Below are 16,710 nucleotides of genomic sequence, written 5' to 3'. Positions count from 1 at the left end.
CATTTGATGAATGTCTTGCTACCTGAGAGGAAGCAGACAGAAGAGTAAGAATCTGTGATTTAGCCTCTGAATCAGGTAATTCAGAAAGCGTCTGGGAACTCTGAGAAAGTAGGGCCAGAGAGTACCTAGACACGTGTGTCTGGTAATTAACAGCTCTAATTGCTATGGTGGAAGAGGTATAAACCTTCTTTCCCAGTTTTTCCAAAATTCTGCTTTCCTTGCCAGAAGGAAGGAGCTTTGCAGAAGGTGACATGCAAGAAGATTTGTCAGATGTAATGGAGACCAGAACAGGGTCAGCAGAAGGACATTTAAAAAGAAACTACAGTCATCGGGGCCTTATAAAACCTGTCAGGTCTTTTAGGAGCAGGGGCCTGGGAGTCTGGGTTTTTAGATGACGACATAAAAGCATCCAAGAAAGCTGGAAGCACTGGTGGAACTGCTGAGGGAGCAGTGGCTTCCAACTGCAGAAGGTCATAGTATCTTTTCTGTTCCTCTGAAATTTGAGAAGAATCCCATTCAAAGAATTCCCTCATCTTATTAGTTTCCCCAAAGGAAAGCTCTTCCAAAGGGGAATCACTCCCATTAGACTTCTCCTTTGGAGAGGCATATTCCAGAGGAGAAGGAATGAGTGAAGTATGCCAAGGAACCTTCATCCGAAGAAGAATCATCAGAGTCTGAATCAGGAATCTGATACTCAGCAGCCTGTGCAGAAGGGGACACCCGAGACCCAGATGACAATACCAGAGATGAGGAGAAGGCAGGCAAGGGAACAGTGGAAGGAGAAGCTGTAGGCCTCAAAGCCATCAAGGCTATAATGAGACCCTGCAAAAAGGCATTCCAGTTTGATGGAGGGGTGGAAGGGGCAGCAGAATGTTTTGTCTTCTGCTTCTTCTTAGCAGATTTGTCTTGGTGAGGAGAATGCCCAGACATAGGCCTTACGTCCGAGACTTCTTTAGACTGTAGGGCAGGAGTTGTTCCCAGAACAAGCAGCAGTTCCCCCAAGTCGTCCGAACCTGACATTTGCATGGCCTAGGATGTGCTAAGATTCACCACCTTGATGGCTTCCCCTGTGGTACCCACCAAAGAAGCGGAGCCTATCTCTGAGTATATTGCCAGGTTTTCACCAACCTCAAGGAGTACGTTGGAGGAATTAGGAGCAGCTGAAGAGGATTCGGGCCTAACTTTGCTAACCTTCCTCTTCAAAGATGGGTCTGCTCAAGGACTGCTGGAACCCTCCATTGTGTCCCTAGCCAGAAGTTTAAGTCTCTGATTTTCTAGGTAAAGATTTAAAGCCAACAGATGACTACTCAACATCTTAGGCACAAAGGCCTGACAGATCGAACAGGAACAATGGTCGTGTGTAGGCTCTAAACAGAGCAAGCAAAGCCTGTGACTATCCTTATGTGGAATTTGCCTTCCACACCTACACATCCCTTCCTGGATGACATTAACAAGAGGCAGTAGTAAGGAAATAAATCCCCTACTCGGTTACTTTTCTGAATCTGGAAGCCGAACCAATGATATCTGACTGCAGACCAAACGCATGAGTCAACCTTTCTAAATGGCGGTGAAAAAGTTCTGAGGATAGTACGTGCAGATGTCCCTTTTATGGCTGACATTCTCAGTGACTTTGTGCGACGTCCCACGTACTGGCAGTGGCAATAAGCTTTTGTATACAGGCTGGACATTTGGTCGATTGGCAGAATACAACCCATATGTAAAGAATATTGCAACAATGAACAGAAGGATATCTCACATTCCCATATTTCAAGCATCTCTTTGCTTTCCTTAAGCTTTTCTGTCACAATCTGTCTTTCTTAGATTTTCAACTTTACTCCACTCAGCCTTAGCCACCTTCTATTCTAAGCTATGGAAGATTTCACAAAAAAGACTTTCAAACCTTCTAAGTCATCTTTAGTTGCTGTGTTATACCTCTTTGCATAAGTTCAACAATTATGTAGTGCCAAAACACAAAGTCATAAGCCCAATTATTTCTTGACGTTATTGAGGAAACCAAAACTATCACCTTGTATTGTCCAATCTGTTTAAAGAGGATTATGCACTTATCTACAAGAACAAAGTATTTTTTTACTTGTATACATGTTTTATGTTATCTGTTGCAACAAATGGATGACTACAGTTGCATCTATATAGTATGTGCAAAATATCATATGTATTGTATGCAGTTGTTTTACTGTGCAGCTGCTTTTCTCTGTTTACCTCTGCAGAAAATGGATTATGCTCAGCTGAACTACCCAGTTAAACAATGAGTAAGCAATTAAATAAATTAAATAAAAAATGGAAAATAAAAAGCCAAATTGACTGATAAGTTACATGAAAAAATGAAAATGCAGTCAATCTTTCAAAAACACTTAGAAGTGCTGTAAATGCCATTAAGTACACAGCATGTGTCAAATGACGATGGAAAAGTAACATTGTAAAACTTGCAATGCCCTCATGTGGGGAATGTTTCCTTGAAAATCAGGACAGGTAGTGAACATTAGTGTTATACTAAATGCTACAAGTGATCTCCTAGAATAAAAAGTATATCTTAATAAAGAAATACAGCAAAACACCAATCAGCAGAAAATGTCTTCTAAAGTTTTAATTGGCGCATTTTCTCTCTATGCCTGCCAAGCATCAGCATCCCCTTTCTCACATGTCAAAGCCAACCACTCTTTCTGTAGCAAGTGACGATCCAACTAAAGGGAATCTGTCATCCAGGCAGTCACTGAGGAGCTTGTGGTCCTGTCACTCCCTGCATCACCGAGGAAGAGTGCCCTCATCCCAGGGACCTTAAAGCTTGACTTTACCCCACACACACACACACACACACACACACACACACACACACACACACACACACTAGGGTGGTTTGTGCGTCAGGATGGACCTTAATAGAACTACATAGTACTCTCTTCCCTTGAACGCAATACTTCATATCGGGTGAAGGTTAGAGGGTGTTTTCTCAAAGTCCTAACCCCAAGTACCATAGGAGCACCAGCATCACTAAAGGGCTTACAATGCTCTCCCTGTGTGCATACCCCAGTTTTGAAAGCTAGCATCACCAGCTTGGTAGTGCCAAGTCCATTTCCTTAGTCCCAGCCTGTGTGGTGCAGCACAAGCCCCTACTTGTATAGTTGAAATCTGATGGCAAAATCCACTACTTCCTTCCTCAGGACGGGTGAGCTGGCAACAGTCACACACTCCTCCCCTCCTCCAGCTCTTCCATCACTAAGCTAAGATGCCAGAGTAGGTTTGTGTCATTACTGTAGGCTTTATCACTCTGTGTTCTACAACCATGCTATTGTTTTATAAATTTTTGCTAGTTACTGATTTAAGATGTACTACTTACCTGTTTGCCACTGGCGAGCCTCACCCCTTTTTTTCCTCTTGACCTTTTGTTTAAGAGCTCTGTTTGCAGCATTGTTATCACAAATCTGTAGGTACTGAGTTGCTGTGCCATTTTTATTCTCCAGCCTTGAGTCCAGGTTATTGCCTATCAAAAATCAACAAAACTCATCACCAAAAACAATAATTTGTCCTTGCCGATATTTAACATTAATCTAACCACAGAATGGTAGCCCTTTGGCACAATGGCAAGATGTCCACCTACCATACCTCTCAACTTCTCAGCTTTCAAAATCATAGGAGGATACCACTATAACTCATAGCAGGGATACAAAAGCATAGCACAAAAATTTTGCCGACATATAACTTCTCACTCTTTGGAGCTGAGAAGGCATAATGCATAAAATTGCCTTCTTGAGAGCATGACCTATAAAATTAGGTTCCTGTGGTGCTAACAGATGTAAAAATTCATTAAACACTTTATGAGAATGTACCATTTGCCACACAATAGTTATTAGCAGAAAATTAAACATCAAGCGATTTCATCTCACTTCCGCTTTTTTTTTTTTTAAATTCTCTAGTAATAAATTCTGTGTAATGAATGGTACAGATTCACGAAGTGTTCTAGTGAATTTTTACTTTCGTTTTTTCACCTTGGACTTGTGTTTGGTTACTTGGTGCCAATAGACGTATTACATAAGTTTACCTGAAATATATCCTTACCGCATTAAGACAAGTTACACATGCACACTTTCACAGCATACAAAAAAGCCAAGTGGTGACCACCTTTGCAATCAACAGCACCAGAAGAGATCTCTGAGCTGCTGCAGTACGTGTGATGGCTTAACCTTGATCTGATCTCAACTATTTAAAATGGGAATTTGGTCAGAGAGTAGCACTCGCCCTACAATTCCATTACTGTTCTAATATTATACAGTTCCACTTAAACACAGGATAAAAGAGCATTTGAGAAGGGCAACTCCTGTAGCCTCTTAATCCTGCTCTGTTCCCTCCCTCAAAAAAAAAAAAAAAAAAAAAAAAAAAATTATATATATATATATATATATATATATATCTATAATTCAGCTGCTCTTACTGTAAATGTCTTAGTTGCTCTTCTGCGTGCTATCTGTTCAGTCGCTCTTACTCTGCACTTATTACTGCTTGTTAGTAGCCTTCTAATTTACTGCTTTCTGCACTTGCTTTTTAGTCATTTGTTAATTTAATTGCATTTACTTGAACTGCATTTGCCGTAGTGCTGCTACACACTCGGATGTGCTGGCCTGCACTACAATTTGAATTGTATTTACTGCTGTTTTAGCTGCTTTTCTGTAACAAAAAAAAAAAAATTCTAAGCTTGTTTCCTGTAACTAGTCAAGTCCAGATACAGACTTGCTGTATCCAGGACTGTTGGTAAGCTTCTGAGCTCCCCAAGCCTTTCTGTGTTGGAGGGAAGCCTTCTAGCTTATTAGTGGGAGTGGTAAGCACTAGGTAGCCTATCTACCACGGGAAGAGTGGGTTTTGGCTCTGAAATTGTAGTTCATTGGCCGATTGGGCAGTTTTTCCATCTCTTTTTACTTTCTGGTTAAAAGCCCATTTGCGTTTGTTCCCTGCCTTTCCTATAACTAGTGTAGTCCAGGTACAGATTTGCTGTATCAGGACTGTTGGTAAGCTTCTGACCCCCCCCCCCCCAAGCCCTTCTGTGTTGGAGAGAAGCCTTCTAGCTTATCAGTGGGAGTGGTAAGCACTAGGTAACCTATCTACCACAGAAGGAGAGGTTTCTGGCCCAGAAATTATAGCTTAGTAGCCATTTGGGAAGCTTTTCCATCTCTTTCAACCTTCTGATTTAAAAGTCTGTGTTTGTGCTCGTTTCCTGCCTTTCCTGTTACTAGTCTAGTCCAGGTACAAATTTGCTGTATCCAGGACTCTCTGTAAGCTTCTGAGTCCCCCAAGCCTTTCCGTGTTGGAGGGGAAGCCTTCTAGCTCATCAGTGGGAGTGGTAAGCATCAGGTAGCTTATCTACCACAAGAGGTGTGGTTCCTGGCCCAGAAATTGTAGCTACTGGCCGTCTGGGCAGTTTTTTTTCATCTCTCAATGTTCTGGTTTAAAAGCCGCACTTGTGCTTGTTTCCCACCTTTCCTGTAACTAGCCTAGTCCAGATACAGAGTTGCTGTATCCAAGACTGTTGGTAAGCTTCTGAGCCCTGCAAACCTTTCTGTGTTGGAAGAAAGCCTTCTAGCTTACCAGTGGGAGTGGTAAGCGCTAGGTAGCCTGTCTACCATGAGAGGAGAGGTTCTTGGCCCAGAAATTGTAGTTTATTGACCATTTGGAGTTTGTCCATCTCTTTCAACTTTCTGGTTTAAAAGACCACATCTGCGCTTGTTTCTCATCTTTCCTGTAACTAACCTACTGATAGCACTAGAAAGCCTTAAACTGATACAAGCCTTCTAGCTTAGAAGAGAGACTTTGTAGTGATTAAGTATCAGTTTTCTGTACTGTCTTGCTGTACTTAACTGTTTTCCGCCTAAACACAGATTTTCCAGGGTTTATTGTGATTTAAAAGCTTGTTTTTTCACATATTGTACTTATTTGACTGCTGCACTTTTAAAAAGTTTTTTGTTTAAATAATTTAACTGTTGTAGGCTACACACTAAAGTGTGATAACCTTTTCTGATCGTTTGTGCTCATTTAAAGCTGTTTTAAGTGTATTTTTTACTGTTTTTGCCTTATCTTAACAAAAAAAAAAAAAAAAAAAAAAAGATTCCTTGTTTCCCACCTTTCTAAGCTATTATAGTCCAGTTTTCAGGCTACTGCTGAATTCAGGGCTGTGATACTAGTTTCTTAGTTGCCCATACCTTACTTGGATAGAAGGAAGTTTCTCTGTTCACCTGTGAGAGAGAGGAGCTTTGAGCAACCTATCTGTCCCTGGAGGGGTAGTTCCAGCCCAGAAGTTAGTAGTTTATTGGCCATTTTGGGCTAATTTCTGTCTCTTTCATTTCCCTACTATAAAAATGTGTTTGCACGATTTTGTGCACCGGGCAGTGCCGGCTAGCTACGGTTAAATTATTCCCGGCTCCACTAAGTCTCCTCTTCAGTTTTTCCCTTGAAACTAGTCTAACTCTCAACCTAAGCACTCAGAAAGCATCTTAGAGCCCAGCACTTACTCAGACCTAATAGCAAGCACAAATATACCCTGACACTGACTGCCCAGCAGGGCAAGGCTCTTTATTCACCCCTCACCAACCAAGCGACTAAGCAGCTCACCCTACTATTCAGGCATGACCAAAGGGCAACTTCAGGCGCACTCTCCAGTCCAGGTGGTGAATCTGGGTATCCTGAGGCAATGTTACAACTGCCTCATGTACACAGACAACCCTCTCTTCCTACCACAAAAAGTACAGTTGTGTACACATACCATAAATGTAGATGTTCGAGTGTATTCATTGTTGCAGTCATTACATTTGGGTAATCCTGCTGGCAGGTTGCCCTCAGTCGGCCTGAATTCCAAAGTCTTGGGTCCTGCATCGGTTGCTGTCGCTACTTCCCTGACATCAGGTCGTCAGGGGTATAAAAGATGCAGCCGATGCCATTTTCTTCAGTTTTTCTTGCCCCAGATGTCAGGTGCCCCCTAAAGGGTAGCCAAAATTTATATATATATATATATATATATATATATATATATATATATATATCTACATATACACACACACACACATATATATATATATATATATATATATATATATATAAATAAAACACATACATGCACCAATATAAACTTTACCTTCATCTACAAGCAAATACACTACATAGGTTGTATAGATCAGAGAAGGAAAGATAAGTTCCAGCGGAAATAAGGGGGATGGTGGGTGGGTAACCTGGACTACATCAGTGAATACACTCGAACATCTACATTTATGGTAAGTGCACACAAAGTACAGTTTTGTACCTACCATAAATGTAGATGTTCGAGTGTATACCTTGCTGCAGTCATCACACTTGGGTTATCCTGTCGTCAGGCGGTCCCGCAGTCGGCCTGAATTCCAAAGTCTTGGTCCGGCGTCGAATGCTGTCGTTTCTTCCCTGACGCCAGTGCGCCAGGAGTATATAAGAGGCATCTGACGCCATTTTCTTCAGTTTTTTTTTGCCCCAGATGCCAGGTGCCCCCCCAAAAGGTGGTCAGTAGATAGTACCAATAATAAAAGTTTAACACAAACAAAACATCCCTCCAGCTATAAGCAAATACACCACAAAGGTTGTATCAGATTTTAAGGTATTGAAAGGTTTCAGTTAGGTCAGAGGGGATGGAGGTAGGGTAACCTGGACTGTAGCAGGGTATACACTCCAACATCTACATTTATGGTAGGTACAAAACTGTACTATGTTCATCGTGTTACCCTGCTGCAGTCATCACACTTGGGTTGAATCCCAAAGCTAAGGATGGGTGATGGAATCAAACAGGGTTAGAGGAGGCTAGAAGTCCCTGCAAAACTGCAGTGGCGAAGCCAGCTCTAGTCTTAGAGTAAAGTGGTAAATTATAGTGTTTCGTGAAGGTGTGTACTGAACTCCAAGTTGCAGCTTCCAGGATATCCTTGGTTGGCACTCCCCTGAGGAAGGCTGTAGATGTAGCTGCTGCCCTGGTGGAGTGGGGCCTTATGCTAGCTGGAACTGGTTTTCCATGATGGGTGTAGCAAAAACGTATGCAATGTCCTATCCATTTGGAAATGGTCTGTTTTGAGATAGCCTTTCCTTGTGATGCTGTAGCATAGGATACAAAAAGCTGATCAGATTTTCTGAAAACCTTAGTTTTATCCAAGTAGTAACGTAGTTGCCTGTGAATGTCCAAGGAGTGCCGGAGTCTTTCTCCTTTGTTCTGTGGATTTGGGAAGAAGGTGGGTAAATGGATGGTTTGATTTAGAGCCACAGTGGATACCACCTTTGGCAAAAAGGAGGGGTTAGTTCAGAGAGAAACTCTGTCTTGATGAAAAATGAGGAAAGGCTCTACTGCCATTAGTGCCTGTAGCTCTGAGACTCTTCTGGCTGAAGTAATTGCTAGCAGCAGGGCAGTCTTCCATGATATAAACTTTAAATCAGCTGAGAAAGCTGGCTCAAAAGGTGGCAGTGTAAGTTTTTCCAGAACAAAGTTGAGGTCCCAAGTTGGTGTTGGTGCTCTCCTGGGAGGCCTAATGTTTTTGGCCCCTCTGAGGTACTGCCTTAGAAGTGGATGTGAAAATAAGGGAGGATCCGTGTTGTAGTGAGCTGAAATAGCTGAGGCGTGGATTTTAATAGATGAAAAAGAAAGTCCTTTGTGTAACATCTCAGTTAAATATTGTAGAATCTGAGGTATGTCCGGCTCAAGGGTATTTTGGCCTTTAGCTTGGTTCCAGGCACAAAATCTTTTCCATTTGTACGAGTAGGCTTTCCTGGTGCTGGGCCTCCTGGCCTCCAGAATGACATCCATAACAGCTTGTGAAAGAGGAGCTGGCTGGTTGCTTAAGTGATTTGCCATGCAGCCAAGTTTAAGGTTTTTGGCTGGCTGTGTAGAATCTGACTGTCTTGCTGTGTGAGCAGATGAGGAATTTGCGGTAAAATCCATGGTGGGCCGTGGGCCATGCTCCTTAGTAGTGGGTACCAGTGCTGGCGTGGCCAGTCTGGGGCAATGAGTATCATTCGGGGTCTCTCCATCCTTTCAGCAGTACCTTTGTGAGAAGGGGCAATGGAGGAAAGGCATATACTGTCAACATTTTCCAACTGAATGAGAGTGCGTCCACTTTCCAAGCTTGATGGTGGAATGTCCTTGTGCAAAATTTTGAAAGCTGATAGTTTTGGGAGTTGGCAAACAGGTCTATGTCTAGGCGCCCCCATTTTTGAGTTATCATTGCAAATACTTGTGGATCCAGTTTCCACTCGTGGGGATCCATGATGTTCCTGCTTAGGTCGTCTGCCAATGTGTTCTTTTTTCCTGGCAGGAATTGTGCTTGTAATCGAACTTGGTAAGCGAGAGCTGTGTTCCACAAGGTCATTGCTTGCCTGTCTGCATAGAGGGTAGGAGTGAGTACCTCCTTGTTTGTTTATGTACCACATTACTGTGGTGTTGTCTGTCCTTATTATAAAATGCCCTGGATGTAAGAGGTCATTGAAGGCTGTCAGAGCATTCTGTACAGCTAGCATTTCTTTTTGATTGATGTGCAGATTTCTTTGATCTGCAGTCCATATGCCTTGAACGCACTGTCCTGCCACGTGTGCCCCCCAGGCGTAGTCCGATGCATCTGTTGTCATAGTTTGCCTGGCTGGGGTAAGGTGAAAGGCTGACCCTTGTTGAGGTGACATGCCTGTGACCACCATAGAAACTCCTGTTGAAGGCAGGGAATGAGAGGTATCATTGTTTCCAAGCTGTGGCTGTGTTGAGTTCATACGCTTTTCAGATACCATTGTAATTTCCTCATATGCAGTTTTGCAAATGGTATTAGTAGTATGCAAGTTGCCATGAAGCCCAAGGCCTGCAGAATTTTTCTTGCAGGGAGTTGGGTCTTTGTTGCCATTATTTTGAAGTATTGAGTTAGTTATAATTGTTTGTCTGGCATCAGATAAGCCACCTGGGCCGTTGTATTCAAGCTGGCACCCAAGAATGTCATATTTTGTGAGGGCACTATTTTGATTTCTTTTCGTTTACTGTGTACCCTAGGCAGCTTAGAAGGTGTTTTACAAAAGCCAGATGTTGTAAGAGAATGTCCTTGTTTTCTGCTTGGATGAGGCAGTCGTTCAGGTATGGGTATATTTGAATTCCTCTTTGTCTGCAGTATGCAAATACTGGTGCCAGGCATATTGTGACGACCCTGGGTGCAGTAAATAAGCCAAAGGGCAGTGCAGAGAATTGGTAATGGGTTGAACCTGCAATGAAACGGAGGTATCTTCTGCAATTTTGTCTGATAGGGACATGCAGGTATGCCTCCTTGAGGTCCAACGTTACTAGCCAAACCTTCTTGCCCAACATGGGAAAAAGCTGCTGTAGTGTTAGCATCTTGAATTTGGGTACTTGCAAGTAGGTGTTTAGAATTGAAAGGTCCAGAATGGGTCTCCATGCATTGTCCTTTCTGGGGACTAGAAAGAGCCTTGAGTAAAATCCTTGGCCTTGCTCCTGTGTAGGTACCAGTTGAATGGCTCTCATGTCCATGAGAGCTGTAATTTGTTTTTGTGCCTCTGCCCATTGATTTTGTGGCACGTTTGGCATTCCTTTTTTCCTTGGCAAGGTGTGGAAATGGAATCTGTATCCTTGTATGATAATGTCTATGACCCATTTGTCCTTTGTGATGATGCGTCAGTTATCTGCAAAAAATGCTAATTTTCCTCCCAAGGGAGCTGCCAAGAGAGCTTTGCTTGGCAGTTTGAGGTTTAAGTCATTGTGTTTGTCTTCTAGTAGTCTGGGGCCTGTCTTCTCCTCCCTTCTGTGTTGCAGTGCCCCATTGGCGAGGTTTGTAAGGGATTTGTGCTTGACCTCTGCCCTTGGCCTGTATTTACCCCTCTGTGGTCTGTCAGAAGTTGGAAAGGACCAATTTTTTGTTGGCCAATTTCTGCTGAAGCGTGGGGGTTGTACCTGTAAGAAATCTTTGACCGTCTGCATAGATTTTGCCTTGTCCTCCATTTTCTTTAAAACCTCTTCTGCTTTAACCCCAAATAAGACATCCTGCTGTAAGGGTGCATCTAGTAGCTTTGCTTTAACATGATCAGGCAGAGTTTGTTCCTTTAACCAAGCATGCCTACGTATAACAGACCCAGTAACAGCTGCTCTACAGGAAGCTTCCAAGGAATCAAATCCACATTGTAAAGTATGTTCGCCCACCTGTTCAGCTGCATGCAACAGATCCTGCATTTCCTTGAATTCAGACTGTTGAGGGTGCGTGCTCATCTTTTGTTTTATTTGAGACATTAGGAATTGCTGGTATTTCAGCATGTGAAATTGACAATTTAGTGCTCTCATAGCTAGAGTAGCTGAGGTGTAAACCTTCTTCCCCCACCTATCTAGTGCTCTGGAATCCCTTTCAGAGGGTACAGGATTTTTAGCCATAGAAGCCTTTGCCCCTTTGGGACCCTGGGAGATTGTCTCTGGGTCAGCAACAGGGCTTTTGTAAAGGAATTTGTGTGAGTCAGGCACTCTATAATATCTGTCTGGTTTGGCTGGAGCAGGAGGCAGAGAATCTGGATTTAGACTAAATTCTAAGTAAACATCATCCACAATGTCTAAAACTGGATGGGATAGCAAGTGGTCTGTGCTGGGGAAGTAAAAGAAACTCTTGGAGCCTTTTCTTTGAGTCGGAGTAGTCCTGACCTTCCCAGTGGAAATGTTCCCTCATGGTATGTAAGGTTTCCCCAAAGGAATAGTCTTCAGGGGGAGAAGCTGAGGGAATGGAATATTCAGCATCAGAATCTTCATAAGGGGGGAAGGAGTAATTCTGTTCCTCAGAGGAGCCTGAGGAAATAGACACTTGATCAGAGGAGGCATAATCCTCCTCTTGTCTTGGCCTTTTGTCTGGGGGGGGGGGTGGGAACCCCTGATTAAAGAAGTCAAATCTTCAGCCATTTTAAGCTTTTGTTTCTTAGGCATGGGGCCTTGAGCTGGAGACTGATGTGTAGTCTTTTTTGGTTTTAGAGGAGTCTTAAGCTTAGCATAAGATTTAATGGTGAGAGTAGTCGGTCTGAAGACACCTTCTGAAACCGAAGGTGTTTCCACAGCACCAGCTTCTCCTTTTGCAATGTTGTCGGTAGGGCCTAAAGAAAATGGCTGCATTGGCCTAAAACTCTCTGCTTGGGAATCCAAAGCGGTTTGGGGTTCCAATTCTGCGGTCGCCAGGGGCTGCGTAGGCGCCTCACTGGAAACCATGAACCGGCGACCAGCCCAGCCGAGACCACGGAGTCTGGCTTGGATCTAGGCTGCCTGTCTTTATCTTTGTGTTTTTTATGCACACCAGTAGTCGGTTGCTCCGATGGCATAGTGTAATTAAATTTCCTACCGAAGTAGTGTCGTGCGGAATCAAAGCGTCGCTTTATAGTTCGCTTATTGAACCTAGCACAAAACCGACAACCAGTGACGTCGTGGTCTGGGCCTAGGCAAGGTATACAATAAGAATGAAAGTCCTTATGAGGTATTTGCTTCCCACAAGAAATGCAATTCTTAACTTTTTCTGACATCGGACTGAGGCAAGAAAAGGTTCCCCAACGGGGTACTTAGCTTTGAAGACTTAGGACTGAAATTCGATTTGAAAATCTCAGGTGTCGGCCGACCAGCACTTGCGAACTGCTTCTGCTTCGGGCACCGCACGGCAAGAAAGACTGAAGAAAATGGCGTCAGATGCCTCTTATATACCCCTGGCGCACTGACGTCAGGGAAGAAGCGACAGCAACCGACGCCGGACCAAGACTTTGGAATTCAGGCCGACTGCGGGACTGCCTGACGACAGGATAACCCAAGTGTGATGACTGCAGCAGGGTAACATGATGAACATCTGTACTATGTTCTTCGTGTTTCACTGTTGCAGTCATTACATTTGGGTAGAGTCCCAAAGCTATGGTTGGGAGGCTGGAGCTAAACAGCATTAGGAGTGGCTATAAGGCCCTACAGAACTGCAGTGGCAAAGTCTGCCCTGGATTTAGAGTAAAGTGGCAGATGATAATGCTTTGTAAAGGTGTGCACTGAATTCCAAGTAGGAGCCTCTAAAATGTCTTTAGTTGGTACTCCCCTGAGAAAGGCTGCTGAAGTGGCTGCAGCTCTGGTTGAATGTGGCCTAATGCCCTTAGGCACTGGTTTGCCATGTTGTGAATAGCAGAAACGAATGCAGTGGCCCATCCACTTTGAAATAGTCTGCTTGGAGATAGCCTTTCCTTGTGATCTTGCAGCATATGCCACTAGTAATTGCTCTGTTTTCCTGAAAACTTTAGTTTTGTCCAAATAGAATCTAAGCTGTCTGTGTAGGTCCAAAGAATGCAGAATTCTCTCCCCCTTGTTCTGTGGATTTGGATAAAAAGTTGGCAAATTTGGGTAGGGGCCACACTGGACACCACCTAAGGCATAAATGTTGGGTTTGTCCTCAGAGAGTCCCTGTCTGGATAAAAAATGATAAAAGGTTCCACAGCCATGAGTGTCTGAAGCTCTGACACTCATCTTGCAGAAGTTATTGCTAGGAGCAAAGCTGTTTTCCAAGATAAAAACTTTATATCAGCAGTAGCAGCTGGCTCAAATGGAGGTAGGGTGAGTTTTTCCAAGACATAATTGAGGTCCCATGCAGGTATTGGCGATCTCCTTGGAGGCCTTGCATTTTTGGCTCCTCTGAGGTACTGCCTTAATAAAGGATGAGAAAAGATTGGTGGCTCTGTATTGTAATGAGCCAAAATGGCAGAGGCATGAATTTTAATTGATGAAAAAGGTAGGCCTTTCTCCAAGATCTCAGTTAAGTATTGCAAAATCTGAGGAATATTTGGTACAGCTGTATCAGTTCCTTGTGCCTGGCTCCAAGCACAACATCTCTTCCATTTTCCAGCATAAGATTTCCTAGTACTAGGCCTTCTGGCTTCCAAAATGACATCCATCACAGCTTTACTGAGAGGTGTGCTTCGTATGGCTACATTATCCGCCACTCTGCCAGGTTTAGAGTCCTGAGTTGGCTGTGCAGGATCGGTTTGTTTTGTTGGGACAGTAGATGAGGTATTTGAGGTAAGGTCCAGGCTGGGCATTGAGACAAGTTCCTTAAGATCAGATACCAGTACTGGCGGGGCCAGTCTGGGGCAATCAGTATCATTTTTGGTTTCTCCTGTCTGACATTTAGGAGTACCTTGGGGAGAAGAGGCAGTGGAGGAAAGGCATATACTGATAGGTTTTTCCAGTTGAAAGATAAGGCGTCCACTTTCCATGCTTGTCTGTGATAAGTCCTTGTGCAGAATCTTTGTAGTTGGTAGTTGTGAGGGGAGGCAAATAGATCTATGTCCGGGCATCCCCATTTCCTTGTTATCATGCTGAAGACTTGAGGATCCAGCTGCCACTCGTGGGGATCCATGAGCTTTCTGCTTAGTTTGTCTGCCAGAGTATTTTCCTTTCCTTGCTGGAATTGTGCCTGCAGGTGAATTTGGTAATCAATGCTGTGTCCCACAAAGCCATGGCTAGTCTGCAAAGGGGGTAAGAATGTGTGCCTCCCTGCTTATTTATATACCACATGACCGTGGTGTTGTCTGTCTTTATCAGTAGTTGTCCCGGATGAAGTAGGTCCTTGATGGCTGTCAGGGCATTTTGAACAGCTAGCATCTCTTTTTGATTGATATGTAGATGTATTTGGTTTGTGGACCAGGTGCCCTGAATGCATTTTCCTGCCATGTGGGCCCCCCAGACATAATCCGATGCATCCGTTGTTCGGTGCTGCCTGGCTGGGGATAATGCGAATGGCTGTCCCTTGTTTTGGTGACAAGCCTTCGCCCACCATCAAAACTCCTGTTGCAGGCAGGGAATGAGAGTAATCATTGTTTCCAGGCTGTGGCAATGTTGCGTCCAGACACTTTTTAGGTACCATTGAAGTTTCCTCATATGCAGTCTTGCACATGGAGTCTTGCATATGGAATCAGTAGGATGCAGGATGCCATGAAGCCCAAAGCCTGCAGAATTTTTCTTGCAGATAACTGGGCCTTTGTTGCCAATGTTTTGAAATAGGTAGTCAGTTCCCTTTGTTTGTCTGGCATGAGATAAGCCATCTGGGCAGTTGTATTTAAGCTTGCACCCAGGAATATTATCTCTTGAGAGGGTACTAGTTTTGATTTCTTGTCGTTGACCGTGTAACCTAGGCATGTTAAGTCTTTTCACAAACGCCAGATGCTGTACTAGAATGTCCTTGTTCTTTGCTTGAATTAGGCAGTCATCCAAGTAAGGATATATTTGTATTCCTCTTTGTCTGCAGAAAGCGATTACTAGTGCCAGGGACTTTGCAAAGACCCGGGGCGCAGTAAATAAGCCAAAGGACAGTGCAGAGAATTGGTAATGCATTGAGCCAGCCTTGAATTTGAGGTATCTTCTGCATGATTGCCTGATTGGGACATGCAGGTATGCCTCTTTTAGGTCTAAAGTCACGAGCCAAGCCTTTTTGCCCAGCATGGGCAGAAACCGCTGCAAGGTCAACATTTTGAATTTTGGTATATCCAGGAATGTGTTTAGAATAGATAGGTCCAGTATTGGTCTCCAGGCTTTGTCCTTTCTGGGTACCAAGAACAGTCTTGAGTAAAATCCTTGTCCCTGCTCTTGCTGTGGTACTTGTTGAATAGCCCCCATGTCCATGAGGGACGAGACTTGTTTTTGTGCCTCTGCCCATTGATTTTTTGGCAGATTTGGCCAACCATTTGCCTTTGGCAGGGTATGGAAGTGAAACTTGTAGCCTTGTGACACTATGTTTAGAACCCACTTGTCCTGGGTTATAATGTGCCAACTTTGAGAAAAAAGTACTATTTTTCTCCCTAAGGGTGCTGCCAGGAGACAAGTGCTTGATGCAGGCAGGGGGAAGTCATTGGGACTGTTTCCTGTAAGGTTGTGATTTGTCTTCTCCACTTTTGGAGGTAGAAGCACCCCATTGCTTTGACCTGTATGAACCTTGCGCCTGGGATCTGCCTCTAGGGCATCTGGATCTGCCCTTTTGGGGTCTGTCTGACACTGGAAAGGACCAATTCTTTGTTGGCCAGTGTCTACTAAACCCAGGTGGCTGTACTTGTAAGAAATCTTTGACAGTTTGCATAGATTTAGCTTTGTCCTCCATTTTCTTCAACACCTCTTCTGCCTTAACACCAAACAAAGTATCATGCTGCAAATGTGCATCTAACAATTTCACTTTGACATGATCAGGCAGACTTTGTTCCTTTAACCAAGCATGCCTCCTAATTACAGAACCCGTAACTGCGGCCCTGCCGGAGGCCTCCAGAGAATCAAAACCACATTGCAAAGTATGCTTTCCAACTTGTTCAGCTGCATGCAATAAATCCTGCATTTCCTTGTTTTCTGCACATTCAGAATTTAACAACATTTTTTGTTTAAGCAATGTCATGACATGTTGCTGACATTTGAGCATATGAAACTGACAGTTTAAGGCCCTTATAGCCAAGGTAGCAGATGTGTAAACCTTTTTTCCCCATCTATCCAGTGCCCTAGAATATCTGTCAGTGGGGGTAGGGTTTTTTGCAGCAGAAGCCTTAACCCCTTTGGGACCCTGTGAAATAGGCTCTCTGTCTACAGTAGGGTTTTTGAAAAGGAATTTATGAGAGTCAGGAGCCCTGTAATATCTGTCAGGCTTAGCAGGAGCTGGAGGTAAGGAGTCAGGAGTCAGACTAGACTCTGAAAAC

General features: G+C 43.7%; 1 protein-coding gene across 3 annotated transcripts in view; it reads right to left on the bottom strand.

Moving 5' to 3' along the window:
- ZNF711 (zinc finger protein 711) overlaps positions 1–16,710 on the bottom strand; it is a 1,503,904-nt gene that overhangs the window by 37,235 nt on the left and 1,449,959 nt on the right. For all 3 annotated transcript variants that reach the window (XM_044057135.1, XM_044057133.1, XM_044057134.1), the window contains one exon: positions 3,356–3,499. In XM_044057135.1, the coding sequence (XP_043913070.1) occupies positions 3,356–3,499 (144 nt within the window). The remainder of the gene's footprint in view (positions 1–3,355; positions 3,500–16,710) is intronic.

The sequence above is a fragment of the Protopterus annectens genome, chromosome 15.part0, assembly GCF_019279795.1.
Source record: "Protopterus annectens isolate FY-2018-M chromosome 15.part0, PAN1.0, whole genome shotgun sequence".
NCBI lineage: Eukaryota > Metazoa > Chordata > Ceratodontiformes > Protopteridae > Protopterus > Protopterus annectens.
The sequence above is the reverse complement of the archived record's forward strand: the minus strand, read 5'-3'. Positions and strand labels throughout refer to the sequence as shown.